Genomic DNA, 16,279 nt, shown 5'->3' on the forward strand with positions numbered 1-16,279 from the left:
GACACAAAGGCCCCTGTGTGAGAAGTACTCAGCCATTCACCTCCTTAGACAGCTGCACACGTTGATTTGGTCCATTTATTCTCTGATGGATGGTACAACTGAGGCAAAAGCTCACCACTTCTCACCTTCCTGTTCACATGCTGAACACATGACCCATGACACAGCCAGGCCACAATCTGTGATCAAATCACCACGCGGTTTTGGGTTCTGACTACAGAAACAGTTTTGAGGTTACGTGTTTTAGATGTCAGTCCTCTCTCTTTGTTTCTCAAGGAATGAAGGAGAAAGAGGAGAGTCTTCCCACATTCTTTCAGTGCCCTTTAAGGATATGACTGACTTATCCACTTCCTCAGATACTTATTTACTTTCAGCCGTGACCTGATCACCAGTGCAAACAAAAAAATCTCCTGCTTTTTAATCCATCCCACAGGGAGGAAAGACAATCAGCTAAGGAATGTACCGAGGCTTCAGATTCTTCAACATAAGAATGTCCCTTAATGGCAAAGGGACAGTGCAGTTTTCAAATCATGTCTCGCATTCACTGTGCTTTTAAGGCACATGAAGTAGAGAAGAAATCTGACACCACCCCATTGACATTTGAAGGCCGAGTGGAGGTAGTTATAAATATTAGCTAAATCTGGACATGTGTTCTCTCGTAACTGCGTAATTACAGATAGAACCTATCTGTTGTATAGATCTAATTTAAAGAAGTCAAAATAAAACTGTAGAAAATTCGAGTAAAAACACTGCCTCCCACAATCTACTCTCTCACCATTACAAATCATGAACTGCGAAGTAGGCAGCGAAGGACCAGTCTTCCTTCCTGGATTCGGTAGCTACGAAGGCTGTTCACAGCTGGACCAGTGAAGGAGAACACCCAAAGTACATCACCACAGCCGACTAACTACACCTGATTCCATGCATGCCTTTTGGGGTGTGATGTGTGTTTGTCTTAAAAATCTGGATTCTACAATTGCTTCCACCTCGCCATTAACCTCCAGTTCAGTATCCAAGCCACAAACACTTATTAACTGAGCTGTCATCCATGAATAACAAGATTTGTTAATCAAGGTTATGTTTAACTATGCTTATTTGACTGCTGCTGTTTCAGCCCTGTGCTTTGTGCTTTATGTGCTACTGTCATAAAAATAATCTTAAAACGGAACTACATATATATTTATTTCAGGGGATAAAGTCTATGAAATAATTCTAATAAAAATCATAGGAATTCGAACAAATGGATATTAAAATTCCCAATAAAAAATGCCAACTATGGCTCCATTCACATACATTTTTGTCTTTAAACTTTGTTCAGTAGCCGTTTTCATGGCGACAGCCTGGTATTCATGGTTTGGGTTAGGACTTCCAGTCGTCTGGCCCTAGGTCAGGCCTTGTGCTTTGCAGTGCCCACGGAGGTTGGTCCGAGGTAACCCTCGAACAGGAGGGCATGGGAGACTGCCCACGACTATGACACAGTTGGGAGACAGGTACCACTTAACTATGTAAATTAAACTATATATTAAGAAAAACATCTCGCATAAAACCAGTGGCTGGCCTTGAGGACTTCTCAATCTATTAGTTTTCTTTATGGACAAAAATACTCTGGTTTGAGGGTTCCTTTGATTCAGAGCCCTCTAGACACTTGAAAGATACTGAGTTACTGAAGAGGAAAGGAATCATTAGATAATAAATTAATAAAAACAACAACAACAAAAACACAATTTAGAAAGCAAGAGAGCTCTTACTTCTAACTTTTGTTGGTAGCACATTATCCTATGTTGGTATAATATGCACCAAAAGAAAAAGGCTGTGCCAAAATCTGCCCTGCCCTTGGTGCCTTCACTCTAGCCAGGTACGCCGATCCACAAATTCCAAGGCTGGGGGTTAGTTTTTCTCATCCCTGAATGAGGACTGAAAACCTAAAAGCTCCAAGTCTTGTGTTAATCATTCTGAATCAATTTTTCAGGCATACAATATGCAGATTCAAGTTACATATTTATTTCTCCTATCAATCTTTGAGTATATTTCCCTCGTTTATTTGTTGCATTTCTTTTTCAGGCACACCAATTATGCTCATGTTGTATCTCCTTTCTTCTCTCTTCTATGCCTATTATACCCTCCCTAACCATTTTTACACTCGTTCTTTTCCGTATTATTTTGTATGGTTTCTTCCTGCCGGTTCACCTGATTGTTTTCAGTAACACTTATTTTAAATTTTGTTGCTAATGCGGCTTCAGTTTCTGGACCAATTTGCTTTGTCTCTTCCCTGTCTTTCCTGATTATTTCCAGCTTCACTCTTTCATTTATTTTCTTTAAGCCAGGGGTCAGCAAACTTTTTCTTAAGGGGCAATGCAGTAAATATTTTAGGCTCGTGAGCCATACGGTACCCGACACAATTACTCAACTCTGCTACTGCAGTGCGAGAACAGCCAGAGAGACAGAACAGAAACAAATGGCATGGCTCTGTTCCAATAAAACACTATTTACAAAAACAGTCAACTGGCCCATGGACTGTAATTTGCTCATCTTTGCTTTTAGCAAACTGAATAAAAACATGTTGTGTATGATTTTCTGAAATCGATGGAAAGGAATGAACCGAGCTCCAGTCATGTATCTTTCTTTGAATAATACTCCTCATGGTATGTGCTACTCGTCTGTTTTGCCCCCTTTCTTCTCCTTGCAGTCCTCTCTTCACTCCCACGTCAGGTATAGATCCTGGGGGTAGTGTCTTCCAGTGATTATTAATACTATGTGAACAAGGCTGGGTATGTGCAGAAGAGTCCCCGGAGGAGGCCCAGGAAAGCACATCGAGGGCAGCCCGTGGCTGCGTTTCAACCTCTCTCGCAGCCCTCTGTTCCCTGCCCCGGACACGGCCGCCCTCCTTTCTCAGCACTTCGTCGGCGAGTGCGGCTCACAGAACAGTCCGTCCATCCCAGGCTGCCCTAGTGCTACCTGGCAGTTATTGCTTCCTTTCTGCCCCTCCCTCCAGATCACAATCTGCGTCGCCTCTCAGCTCGGAGGCTACACCACAGATGGCAAAACTGGTTCCTCCTCCAGTGGTGGCTCCCTGCCACTCTGCAGCACAGAAGCGGGCGTCTGTAAACAGAGTCTGCATTCCTATGTCATATCATTTTGTGGCCGTTTAGGATCGAAAAGGAACTTGAGCAAAATCTACAGCTTGTGTGTATGTTTGGCATAACATGTTCTGAGTGCACACGGAATTATTTTATTGATGTGACCATATAAATAATATGCAAAACGACTTTAATGAAAATTCCACATACAAATAAACCCACTTGTCTCATGCTGCTTAAGAAGCCACCCTAAAACCTAGGGGCTTAAAATTCTTTATTGCTTGGGAGTCTGTGAGCTAGAAACTTAGGAGGGCTCGGGGCAGATGACTCATCTCTGCTCCCTGTGGTCGAGGGGATCTGACCCGCTTCCCTCACAGGTCTAGGTCCTTGGCACTAAATGTACCTCAGTTCTCCTTCATGTGTCCCCCAAACCTGGGGTCTCTCATCATCTTGCCCAAGTTTTTTTGCAAAGCAAAAGCTGCAAGGCCTCATGAGGCCTTGGCCTGGAAGTGACCCAGAGTCACTTCCTCTACATACCCCTGGTTACCCGGTAAACCCAAATTTTAGCAAAAGGGAAACATATCTCCCCCTTGATGAGAATGGCAGAGTCGCAGTGCAAAAGGTCCTGTCTAATGGGAGGCATTATTGTAGGCATCCCTAGAAAAAAATCTACTTGCAAAGGGCTATCTTGTGAAGACAGTAACATAAGCTGATTGTTTCAATACAGTAATGAAATGACCATGTTTGCCTTTAATATAAGCATTATTGCTTCAGCCTGTAGTTTCTGCATAGAGCTCCGTCTATCTTGAACACGGTGCGGTGTTAGGTTTCTGAGAGGGCAACAGTAACTCACAGACTAACACCTGGAATATGGAAACTCACTTTCAGGTCACTGCAATTTAACAAATGCTCTAACTTGGCCCTAACATCATTACTGTCACAATATACTTCCCAGAAGTGGTTGTTTCCTGGAGCGTGCCCAGCCACCTACCTCACCCAGGTGTTTCCAATTACCTGTTCCCACTCGCATACCCAGGTAAGCCATCCTAGAATTAGTTCCTGGCTCAGCAGGAACAATATAAAAGCTGTGGGCGCGCAGCCGGAAGTTACTCTATACTCATGACCACCTGACTGTCCATCTCCCTACTCGTGCTTTCTGGCCTGAACACATCCTTGGGAAGCCAGCTCTGACTCTTCTGTGACCTTATCCCTCAAGCCTGCCCACCACCTGGTCCTGTGCCTTGGTCTGACTCTGACCTTTGGAATCCAACTCCTGGGCTGGTTCTGGGCTCCCTGAGTAACAGGTCCTAGCGTCGCTATACCTCTCTCAGTTCCAGGTTTGATAATCACTGTTGCCAGTAAATAAAGACGATACACGCACCCTATTATGTGCATTAGGGAGATGGAGATGGGACACTACCAGCTTAGTCTAAAGCAATGCTGCCCGATAGAAATAAAATGTAAGCCACATGTTGAATTCAAAAATTTCTGTTAGCCACACTCCAAATGTAAAAAGGCAAAACTAATTTTCAGGTTTCATTTAGCCCAATATATACAATATGTGATCATTTCAACACAAAATATCAAGATATTCTAAATTATTTTTCTGTGTGCTAAGTCATTGAGGTCCAGCACGTATCTCGCATTTATTTGCTGCATCTCAGTTCAGACTGGGCATGTTGGGTGTGCTCAGTGAGCACATGCAGCGGGGTGACCACCTGCAGGTCAGAGGCCAGGCCCGGAGTCGGTCGGCCTTGTGTAGGGAGGGAGGGTCCAGGTACTGCGTGATGCTCGCCCTAAGTCTGTTTGCTCCAGCTGCCACAGCTTCTGGAAGGGCTTCATGGAGGCCCCCCCATCTCGGCAGCAGAGCTGTAGGAATAATCCTCCTCTCTTCCCCCCTTTGTAACTGTCTCCACCTCTTGACTTTCCCTGCGGTGATTTCATCAGTGGTATCAACTAGGAGACAGCCGGAAAAGCAGCGTGACCAGCTCCTAATTTATGAGCACCTATATTTGAATGTTTGCCTTGAACCCATACAAACGGGCAACAATACCACCTCTCTGGGTATTCAGCCTACCTGGGGAGCAAGTACCTAGAGAGCCCCTTACAGGTATGTGGAAAGGCAGTGTTGAAGAGGAGAGGCAGGAACTCCTGAATTTTAGGGTGCATTACAATCACCTGAAAGGCCCGAACACAGGTTGCTGGCTTCTTCCAGCCCAGTTTCTCATTCACTAGGCCTGAGGTGGGGCCTGAGATGGGCATTTCTGAGAAGTTCCAGGGCTAAGCTGAGCCCACTGTCTGGGGACCACACTGAGAACCACTGCTTTTGGGTGGAGCTCAAATTTGGAATCAGATCCTCCTGTGTTCAAACACCGGCTCCAGGACTTAACCTGGTAACTTCTGGCAGGTTCTCTAATCTTCCAGTTCCTCAGAACAATAATAATAGTACTTACTTCATACGGTTGTTCTTAGGATTAAATAGGTCAATATAGGTAAAGTGCCTGGAACAGTGCCTGGGATATAGTGAGTGTTTAAAGACTATTAGGTATCATGATGATGATGGTGACAACGATAATTACGTAGCCTGCGAGGGTTATTGGTGCCTGGGAGGATCTAGTTTCTCTCCATGATCAAATTTTTGCACCCATATATGGCATGGGGAGGGAGGACTGAAAGGGTGGAGTGAACTTAATCCTGATTCTATTAGTCAGAGCCACAGAATTTTATAGCTGGAAGGGGCCTCAGAGATGTTCTCATCCAATTCAATTCATTTTAGAGGTGAAGCAACTGAAACCAGGGAGATTACGTGACTTAAAGTCACATACTTGGTTAGTAGAGCTGGGAGTAGACCCTTGATTCCCCTTCTAGCATTCTTTTTACTGCATTAGATAAACACGCATCTTCATGTAAAAATTCAATTAGAAATGGTTGTTAGGAATAGCTGCACGGACGGCTGTGGGCTAGCCTGGGGACCCAGTTGGTATTCATGGAAAATGTGGGTGCGGGTGCCAGGTGCCGGGCGCTCTGCTACAGTCTGACAGTATCTCAGGGGAGGATAAACAAGGCGGATGCTACGCTTGGCTTATGGACCGCCAACATGTATATATGAAGAGTGTCTTAAAGTTCAACATTTGATTTAAGAAAGAACTCCTGAGACATAAACCCCAGCAGTACCCAGATGACAGTAGGTGTGGACGCGTTCTAAAACCTTTCTCCCAGGCGTGACTATCCTTATCCACAGCTCTTGCTGAGGGCGCGGGTCAGGAAGCCATGGGTAAGCCAGGTGGCCTGGGTCTAGACGGACTCTCCTCCCCACTCCCTTATCATGGATGCAGACCTGACGTCTTCTGGGCCAGTGAGAGCCTCCAAAGAGTCCAGCAGGAGACCCAGAGACTGAACGGGTGGTAGCGCACTGAGCACGGGTGCTGCACCACTGGGTCAGCCAGTGCCGCTGAGGCCAAGGGACGGCCTGCGGGAGACGCGGAGCCAAGCACAGACGCGTGTTTGGGTGGAGGAGTGAGAAAAGACAGACTACAAGGCTGGGGGGCAGTGAGTGGGGAGACGCACAGACAAACTGGAAAGCAGACTTCACCTCCCAGTTCCTGTCAAGTACCCCGATACTCTTACGATAAATCTCTTTTTCCTTGAATTTCTCTGAGTTGGCTTCTGCTTCTCGTGCCAATGAACTGAGATGATGACAGCTGCAGATGGAACAGGACTCTCGGAACTTTGCTGAGTCTGAGTGTGTGGGACCCACCACGTCCCAGGCTCTGTACTCGGTGCGAAGAGGCAGTTCCAGAGGCGACAGGGCACCCCTGGGGGCAGGCCTCCGAATCCACGCAGAAGGCTGCCGGGGGCCAACAGCAGCCCCAGCGACGTAAGGCCAGTGAGACAGATGCCAGCAGGAAAGGAGGCACGGGAGCGCAAGGGAGGAGTCGGAGGGTTCAGAGGACTCCTCGCCTGAGTCGTAATCCCAGTGAGCACACACGCTCACTGCCCGGGCCTGGGCTCCTCTGGAGACGGCCGGCTAGGACGCACGGACCATCTTTCCAACCGGAAGGCAGTGTCTCATTGAACCTGGGCATGTAAACTCATTTCAAACGTGTTTCTCCACAACGTCCTCCTTCACAAAAATCAGGATTTCAAATTGAAAGTCACTCTCTCAACACTCTTAAAACTACACTTGAATGGATTTGGATTTCATCATTATGCCTTTAATTCTGGGTTGCTAAATACAAGAAGATCCCAACATAAACAGTGCTGTTCTTTTGGGAGGTCAAAGTGCCCTTATTGACTTGATCTTATCCATGAGCAGAACGCTTCTGTAATCATAATTATTTCCTAGATGCTGACTCTGTAATGTCCTTTACTGAATGAGATGAAAAGGGAAGCGTTTTATTTAAGACATTTACTGTAGCAGCAATATTGGAGCCTGGTGATAGGGGAAGAAAGAAACTCCACTATATATAAAAAGCAATAATTTAGGGACAACCTTCCCTCCAAAAAGAGTCCCTCCATACTACTGAAAATTGAACAAAAAGCCCCTTTGTGTTCTCCAAATAAAAAAAAAAAAAATCAAGAGTGCTCCTAAAAGTTCAATTATTTTGAAAACACATAGATGGTGACAGGAGACTTTTGGAGGGAGCATTTATAAATCCAGGTGAAATCTAGAAAAACAAGCCTTTAATACATTAAGTTAACATTTTCCAAATATTTAACTTATCAGGTATTTGGAAATTCTAAAATGTTCAAGAAATATTTCTAAAAATCTTTAGTGAAGCTCACCTCAAATTACCAGACTCTGGAGGATAAACATTTATTTTTGGTGACTAAAATTTCCAGGAGTCTGACGAGTATCAGTGACTGCTCGAGATCCGTTATTAACAATAAAAAATTGTCCATTACTACGCAACTCCATAAGTAATGTCATTTAGCAAACGCTAAAGGTCAAGAGCTGAGGAGCAAGAGATCTTCTCTGTTACTATAACACAACATTTTTCACATTCACTTCATATGAATGAACAATGTCTTCATTGTTTTCCTGAACACTAATTTAGTGTTGTATTTTTTTGCTTGTGTCAATGAGTGTCAAAATATTGTTCTTTAAATACATGAAAGTATTTGCATAGAGCTTTATTACTGATCTTCAGATGTTAGCCAGGGGCAAAACACAACAGAGACGCTCCAGTTGGGAAATCTCACTACCCATGAAAAGCAAGAGTCTAACAATATTCTGCTTTTCTGCCAATTTTTTTTCCTCCCAAGTACACAATGGTTTATTTACCCCACAACTGGTGAGGTTGAAAGCAGCGTGGAGCCCGGGACAGCCCGACTTCCACTACAGGAGGCAGGGACTCCAGTTCCCTGAAAGTGAAACAGAAAGTCTACAAAAGGACACGAACCCCTGAAGAGGAAGCTCGGGGATCCTGGCGTGAATCACAACACGGTCTACACCGATGACAGAGAAAGCCAGAACCCCGGCGTCGCCCGACAATGAGCGTGGGGACCGGGCGGCCCTCCTCCCACCGGCCTTCCTGCAGCGCCCGTCGCCGTCTGCGCCCACCCCGGTGCTGAGGGCAACCAGGGCCCGCTTCGGGGCTCCCGGGGACGAGGGCCTGTCCCGGCTGCAGCCCCCACCCCGCCCCCGGGCCCGACCCGGCGCCGGGACAGCCGAGCAAAGGCCACGCTCGCAGGCGAGCCGCCAGACAGGCCCTTCGAGTCAAGTGCCGGCTTGCAGACGCAGGAGCTCGCCGAGGAGACAACCGCCACAATGTGCTTATTGAGCACCGAGGGCTCCTGACGCAAGCCTTGGCTGGGGACCATCTGCGCCTCATCCCTTCTGTCTCCAGCTTTCAGAGCAAGAGAGCACTTGGGGAGCGGCCCCTACGAGAGACAGACGCTAACTCCACCGTCGGACCCCCCCCGGGAGCTGTGCAGCGCCTGGGTCCTCCAGCCGAGCGTGCTAGACGCCTCACCCGCACGGGCCTGTGCGCCCCTCCAGGGAACGTGACAGGGGCTCCGTCTCGTTGCACCTACTGAGAGTACAACGGTGTTTAGAAGCCCTCGACCTGATACCACTTCGAAACGAGATCTTTGTCTTCTCTGAGACGCTAGGTAATGTCGGTAGCTGTTTTGCAAGCAGCGCCCTCGATGCAAGGAGCAGCTGCCGAACATGGATCCAAAAAGCTGGTAACTTCAAGCGCTAAGGTGTCCGCAGGCGGAATGTTCAGTGTGCCTTGACTGCTCTGGAAGATAGGCAAATCCGCAGCTCCCATTTCTACTAAAGTCTTTCTAAGATCATAGAAGGACAAACGCAAGTGGGTGAGGGTGACCAGTGCTGTCAGAGCTTCAGGCCATATTCTAAGACGTTGCCCACCGTGGGCCATCGGGTCATCCACGGATGTGACACTAAAATAAGGAGTCCTTTCCTGTTAGGCCAGCTCCAACATTCAGGGTGTGTCTTCTGGAATAAATCCTCTTGAACAAAATTTAAAAAGAACAAATTTAGTGCAAAGTCCAGGGAGAGGACCATGTAGTAGTAAGTGGGCTGAAGAATCAGCGAATTAAGTCTTTAAGAAAGACAATCAGTAAAGCAATTCTCCAAGGGCACGGAGATAAATTCCCAGTGTCTCCCCACAAGTAAACCAGCTGCCAAGTGATAAATCCTCTAGTCCCAGGGCACTATCCTCACTATCTGCTTAGGCCTCCAGAAGCATGTGTCCACAGACATTAAAGGGTTTGGTCAGGGAGAGAATGTACATGCTTGGCTGTCGTGACAGTTACACAATTGTTCCTGCCTTTCTTTTTCCTTTCAAATAGATTGCCTATGTGTGACGGACTCCAGAACAAACAGGGACGGGGGGAAAAAAATCAAGCATTGTATTTCTATCAGTGAAACGGACTGCAGGTTTACCCGGGAGGGAACATCCCAGCCATCCTGCTGGCCGGATGACCCATAAAGCAATGAGAACCAGTTTCTCAGTTTGCATGACTCACTCTTGTCTCCAACTCAATATCAGATTGGTTTAAAACTTTGCTGGCACCATTGAGAAAAAAGGACAAGTTACTGGATGTTTGCTAGTAATGGTTAATGCCCACCCCCCCCTCCGCCTGGGGGGCACAGATGTCCTGTCCGGTTGGAGGAAAGCAGCACCACCTGCTGAAACTCCCGTCCACTGTAGCTGAGAACAGCCGTTCCTCCCCAGCACCCCACCTGCCAGTCCGGAGGGTCGTGGGAGAACAGAACCGGGCATCACAGAACCGCCTGCTTCTCAGCGGATTCAGCTCCTCATGGAGCCACTAGAGGTGGAGGTTAAGACCGAAGGAGCCAAGAAAAGAAAAGTATTTTCTGTTATTTTTTTATTTTTTATTTTTTTTAATGATCTTATTCCCAGCAGTAAACAGTGCTGCGATCTTAGGAGCTTTTCCTATGAGCACCTGGGTACTTTCATACAAGATAGGAGACAATTCTTTAGAACTGGGGCTGTGGTGTGAGACTGAATACCAAACACACCCTGGAAATGAAGCCCTGGAGCTGGATGTGGGAGCTGCGAGAATCGCAGAGATGAAGGCTGTATGTTTATTCGCCTTTGCAAATGAACTGTTTTTACAGGAAAATAGGCAGTCATAAGGACAGTCTTAATATTATGTAGTGAAAAGAACTCGGACAGAAGTCCTAAGACTCTGGGCTTGTCACTTGAGGTCAGCCACTTATTTCACTCTTGATTTTCTTACACAGGTTACGGGGTTTTGGGTATCCCATTAGATAATCTATTGAAAGCACTTTGTGATCTACTGAATGTTATTGCTGTTACAAACGATAATATTATTGGAGAAAATTCCTGGGTTAATGCCTAAGAGATCAGTGTTCCATAACGATCACTGAGATATGATGTGATAATTCCATTGACTGTTATTATACTTAAAACACAGCATTTTTCAGTGAACTAATTCTTTAAAAAAAATGTGTTTCAGAACAGAATCTGGGGTTTCAACATTTCCATTCTTAAGAATTTCTGATTCCTTGCCCAAAATAGGTCAGTTATATTCAAGTTCTGAAAGAGCACAAAAATCCTGGCCACTTGTATATTTGTCTTATATGCGGGTTTCTGCTATTTCAGGAAAGTAGATCTGTATTATACATACAGGTAGATGTTTTAGAGGGGCTTCAAGTATTTTTTTTTCGGAATAGTTAGCTTCATTGATTGTTGTTGGGTAGTGTTCTTTTGTTCAAGTGTTCCTAAACAGTACACAGTTGTTGACAGAGGTTTTTTTCCAATATGATTCTCAATGGAGAAGAGAAACCCATTAGTAGAGCCTGAATGGAGGAGTGATCAGAAGACTGAAATAAATGAAATCTTTAAAGGAACAAAATAAGACCTTTTAAAAGGGATCAGTTAACTGGAGATAGTGCTTTCTGGAACTGGGTTCTAACTTACGCATAATAACAGCTCTAATGCCACCTTTTATTTAACATCATTTCCCTAATTATCTTGGTCTAAGTGTTTCCAAACTTCATGGTTTATTTTGGCCTCGGGAGCGGCTACCTCGGCGGGCTGTCTTCCCCAAGCAGGGGATGGTGGCAACATGAAGGTTAGGGGAAACGCGACCCTGAACAGGCAGCAGGAAGGCCGTGGCCTGGGAGGCTGCTGCGGACAGGTAAGGGGCCGCGGGGGGCAATGACCCGCAGGAGGAGGAGCGGGCCCACGGAAAGCCTCCGCGCCCCTCCTTCTGGTGGGGATCCTCAGGTGAGCTCCCTCCGTTCCTTACAAACGGCAGTCGCTTCCTGGTCTGATTTCACAGATGGGGAAACTGAGCCTCGCTGGGGGGCGCGGGTCACGCGGTGGCAGGAGCAGGAACAGAAGGCAGGTGTCCGGGGCCCGGGCCAGTTTCCCATGCAACGCACCTCGTCCAGATGCAGCCGCGGCCGGGTCAGGTTTGCAGGGCCCGGGGCGCACGGCTCGGCCTGGCGGGGGGCCACAGCCCGTCCCTGACCCCATCCCTGGCACGTCCCTGTCCCCGTCCCCATCCCATCTCCATCCTGTCCCCGTCCCTGGCCCATCCCCACCCCGTCCCCAGCCCTGTCCCATCCCCATCCCCACACCAGCTCTGCACTGGGGACCTGGGCCCAAGCTGGGGGCAGCCATGGGAGCGCCCCGGGCAGGGGATCGGCGGCCCTGCGTGGGTCCCCAGCGCCTTGACACCTTTGAGTCGGTGAATCATCATCATCATCATCATCATCATCATCATCATCATCAGAACAGAGACACTGGGACGGGGGAGGCGCGGCAGGTGCAAGCTGACCCCGGGGCCTCGGACAGCACTGCCCGGCTTCCGGAGACCAGGAACCTGTCCCCGCGGGCCCCGGCCACGACAGGCCAAGCCTTGCGGGCCCGCAGCCCCTGAGGCCACCGTGCCGGGAGCAAAGGGCGGGGAGCCTGCTGAGAACAGTGCAGAAAGGGCACACTTCTCTGCCAGCATTTATCACGCACGTGGTCAGGAGGAAGCGCCCGGCGGACGGGCCATCTACTTGGAAGGCCGGCTCGGGTCCTGCGGGGCGCGGGCCAGGCCCCCGGTCGGCGGCTCCTTACAGGGGTCGCGGATCTGAGATGCTAAACACTGGGAGTCACATTAAAAAAATGAAAACAACAAAACCCTCTCAAATTTTAACTGTCAGCTTCAACAGTGCGACGTGTCACCGGGACCAAGGGCGCCCCAGAGAGGAGGGCCGAGCGCCCCGGGGCGGCGGGTGCTCCCGGAGGGAGGGATCTGACCCCAGGGCTCTCCTGGCACATCCACCGCAGGGCGCACAGGGCGCACCGGACTTCATTTGGTTTATCAGAAAACACGGCTCTCCCGGAAAACAGACTGAAGCTATCGCTCCTTGGTTAGTTGTTTACAATCTAGATGCCACATTTAAGAAATGTTTTCCTACTTTTCTGAAATTCTTCCTATAGGGAATATAAACCACAAAGAGAATACAGTTTTAAAACCGGAACGTACTTTCCAAGCCCCCTTCGCCCCAAATTTCATTAAATGCACAAGAGAAAACCCCCCTTTGTAAAACAGCTAATATGATTACGGAATAATCAGTTGCAGAGGCCGTGCGGTGCGTAGCGACCACCGCCACCCCGGGCCAGAGCGCGCTCGGCAGGAACCAGGGAACTCCGCGTTTGGAAAGTAAAAATACCAGCTTATCTAAAGTACATTTGGGGTTAAGAAAAAAAGGGGAAAAAAGGCAAGAGGACGCGCCAAGCAGAACTCTGCGGCCTGCAGCGTGGCCCGGGCACCTTTCGGAGCGGCTCCCCGCGAGGGCCCGGCCGCCACCTCCCTGGGGCCCGACGCCCCGACGGCCCTGGAGCCAGGCCCGAGGGGCTGAGAGAGACGTCAAGCAAGTGCTGAAAAGGTGCCTCGAGGATCTGCCAGCGGAGTCTGGGCGAGTTTCTCTGCAGATTCTCTGGGGGCTGCTGCTTTCCAATTTCTCAGGAATGTTTAATTCTCCTCATCCCTTCCCCGAATCCCTCTCTGGAGAGGTCAGGGAAGCCTGTGACATCCCCGGAGGGCACTGCCTGACTAAATTAGCATGAGATAACTCTGGACTCTCTTCCAAACATGAAAATACAAGGGAGAGAATTTCATTAAAAGCAGAAGACTAGGTGATCCAAGTTAATCCCCGCCCTAAGCCGCTGTAGACATGCTCAGTGTTTGTGTTCGACTCTCCTCTCTGCGACAGGGTTCACCGGCTCCACTGCCAGCGATGTGAAGGGCCCAACCTGACCTCAGCTGACCAAATCTCTGTTGCATAATAAAGGTAAAATGTGGGTTTGCTGGTGTTGAAATGCGTATTTAGCCTGTTTGTGTGTTACTATATGAAGCAGTGAGATCCCAAGGCCAAAAATAAACAGTTTGGTACTTCGGTCTTTAAATATCTTTTAAATTAGGAAACAGGAAGCTTTAATAGGTAACATGAGTCATTAACCATATGTAGGTGTGTAAACATGGGAATATCTAATGTCAATTCAGTAAGGCCTTATAATGTCATAGGGACATGCTTTCTATTATATCCACAAATATTTGAAAGAACACATTGTAAATATTTAGAATGACGGTACAATTAATAAGATCTGTTCAAAAAGTGCAAGGGCAACCATTTTATCATTTGCTCTAAAATATTTAATTAGAAGAACAGCTCTAAAAAGAGGTATCAGTGCAGCCCGTTTATGAAATAGGACCAACACATGATCCAAGAATTCAGACTTGGATGCACATCCCAGAGCTCTTCTGCTTCAACCAGGGAAGTACGACGTTTACGGATTCTTTGATGAATAAGTGTTTCTTGTTCGCTATTACACCGTAACGTATATTGTTTTGCTTTGATTTAAAAAATCTTTCGTGTCTTCTGAATATCCACAGTTTATTCATCTGTTGACATTCTGCAGACTAAAAGTTACGCCGTGCGCTTGAAAACACTCTGTGCGTGCCCTCGTTGACATTTTTAACTTTGGATTCCTTTTCATAGCCCTTGACCACTGTAAGAGATACAGAGAGATAATATTGCCCTGGATGAGGGACAATGGCCTACTTTGTCGGATTATACTACTACAGACAGCAAAGTACTCAGTGATAAAAATTGTTTGCTAGTCTCTTATAGTTTGCATTAGGTTATCTGCCGATGTAACTCTTCCCAGGAAAGTCCTCTATTTTGAGGACTAATGATTCTGTGTAACATGCCCCTAATTACTTCACTACAGCCTCACAACAATGACTGACGCCAACTGAATACGTAGCGGATGATGGCCAATCCATCCTACATTTATGGAGACAGAAGGCACTCTACCCTCAAGAAGCACCCACGGCAACAGAAGATATGTAATGTCTTCCGAGAAAATAAAGATCTCGGGTATCAAAAGTTGGGTTAGGAAACTCTCTCAAAGCTGAGGGGGAGGGGGCATTTCGTTATTTCCTCTTTTTTTTTTTTTTTCTTTTTAAGCCTGTGTTTATCACTTCTCAGCTGAAATATAAGCCACATTCAGACCGAAGCAATGCACATATGAATACAGGAAACGGTGATGGAATGGACTGGCGTCCTCCCTGCCCTTTTTTAAATCTACCATGGGCATTTTCAGGATGGCTGGTGTGACTCAGTGAAATCTGTGGCCATAGAACTGTGCTGTTAATTAGGAAATGGGAAGACTGAAGCCCAAGCTTCAACCTTGCTAGTTTTAAGCTCTAACAAACCAAAATCAATTAACTCAGACATAAAATGTTGACAGCCTTTAAGTCACACAGAGGTTAAATCTAACTTTCTGGTGATTTTGATGTTTTGTTACGAATGCTGAATAAAATCTTAAGAGATTTTGTGGCTATCTGTTTAATTTTTTAAAGCAGTAATTATTAACATGACTCATTATGTGGGTCATGGAATCCTCCGAGAACCGAAAAATAAGATGAATTCCTTCTTCACTGAAAAACTTGCATCTGTGTGAGCCCATGCATGGGCACGTTTTTGCCTGAGCTTTTAGGAGATTCACATATATTCCCTAAAGACCATCTCTGGACCCTGGGTTAGAAAACACTACAATTTCCACTGATCCTTTGCTCATAAAGGTCAGGTTTTAGGCACTGCACTGTGAGCTGTGTGGGAGATCAAGAAATACAGTGTATAGTCCTTGCTGCGGAGAAGAGGACCATGAAGTAGATACAGGTGAAGCTGTAGACACTGTCAATACAACTGCTTGAAAGCATTCCTAGGATGGCAGTTTCCTCGTTTGTGATCTGGAGTCCTGTGACAGTGACCCCCAGCACTGGGAGGGAGACAAAAGGAGTGAACAGTGCTTTCTTTGTAAGTGGCAAACCACTGTGCAAATGTTAGTTGTTGGTTTTATGAAGTCAAACTTGCCTTCCTGTTCTGAAAGCCAACCACTGAGTAGTAAAGCAAAAACCACTACCAGGAAAGTAGAAGTGAAAAGGAGGAGAATTAATCAGAAGCATCCATAATGGTCTTCTTAATGAGGGCAGAAGGTCATTCGGCAGAAAGCATCCAATCAACTGTTTTGAAAGGATTTTTTGAAATGATGATTCTTTAGGGGCACCTGGGTGGCTCAGTGAGTTAGGTGTCTGCCTTCGGCTCAGGTCAGGATCCTGGAGTCCAGGGATCAAGCCCCACATTGGGCTCCCTGCTCAGCAGGGAGTCTCCTTCTCCCTCA

The 16,279-nt window shown here is 47.1% G+C and overlaps 2 protein-coding genes across 4 annotated transcripts in view; one reads left to right on the forward strand and one right to left on the reverse strand.

Moving 5' to 3' along the window:
* The window catches only part of GMDS (GDP-mannose 4,6-dehydratase), a 575,388-nt gene that overhangs the window by 112,513 nt on the left and 446,596 nt on the right, over positions 1 to 16,279 (reverse strand). The window lies entirely within an intron of this gene.
* LOC112659437 (protein naked cuticle homolog 2-like) lies at positions 8,757 to 15,429 on the forward strand. 3 transcript variants are annotated; one of them, XR_007408457.1, is made up of 3 exons: positions 8,757 to 11,732; positions 11,877 to 14,973; positions 15,085 to 15,429. XR_007408457.1 is itself a non-coding variant. In XM_049106033.1 (2 exons), the coding sequence occupies exons 1-2, from the start codon at positions 11,661 to 11,663 to the stop codon at positions 12,477 to 12,479; spliced, it is 675 nt and encodes a 224-aa protein (XP_048961990.1). In that variant the 5' UTR covers positions 8,757 to 11,660; the 3' UTR covers positions 12,480 to 15,429. The 3 variants fall into 3 exon arrangements, 1 of the variants encoding a protein (XP_048961990.1); XR_007408456.1 differs by having other exon boundaries at positions 11,877 to 13,884; positions 14,825 to 15,429; XM_049106033.1 differs by having other exon boundaries at positions 11,877 to 15,429.

The sequence above is a fragment of the Canis lupus genome, chromosome 35, assembly GCF_003254725.2.
Source record: "Canis lupus dingo isolate Sandy chromosome 35, ASM325472v2, whole genome shotgun sequence".
Taxonomy (NCBI): domain Eukaryota; kingdom Metazoa; phylum Chordata; class Mammalia; order Carnivora; family Canidae; genus Canis; species Canis lupus.

Bases quoted from the DNA above. Each gene is read 5' to 3' on its own strand.
- LOC112659437 (XM_049106033.1), top strand. From the start codon at position 11,661: ATGAAGGTTAGGGGAAACGCGACCCTGAACAGGCAGCAGGAAGGCCGT. The intron at 11,733-11,876 runs GTAAGGGGCCGC...CTGATTTCACAG, and splicing joins TGGGAGGCTGCTGCGGACAG to ATGGGGAAACTGAGCCTCGC.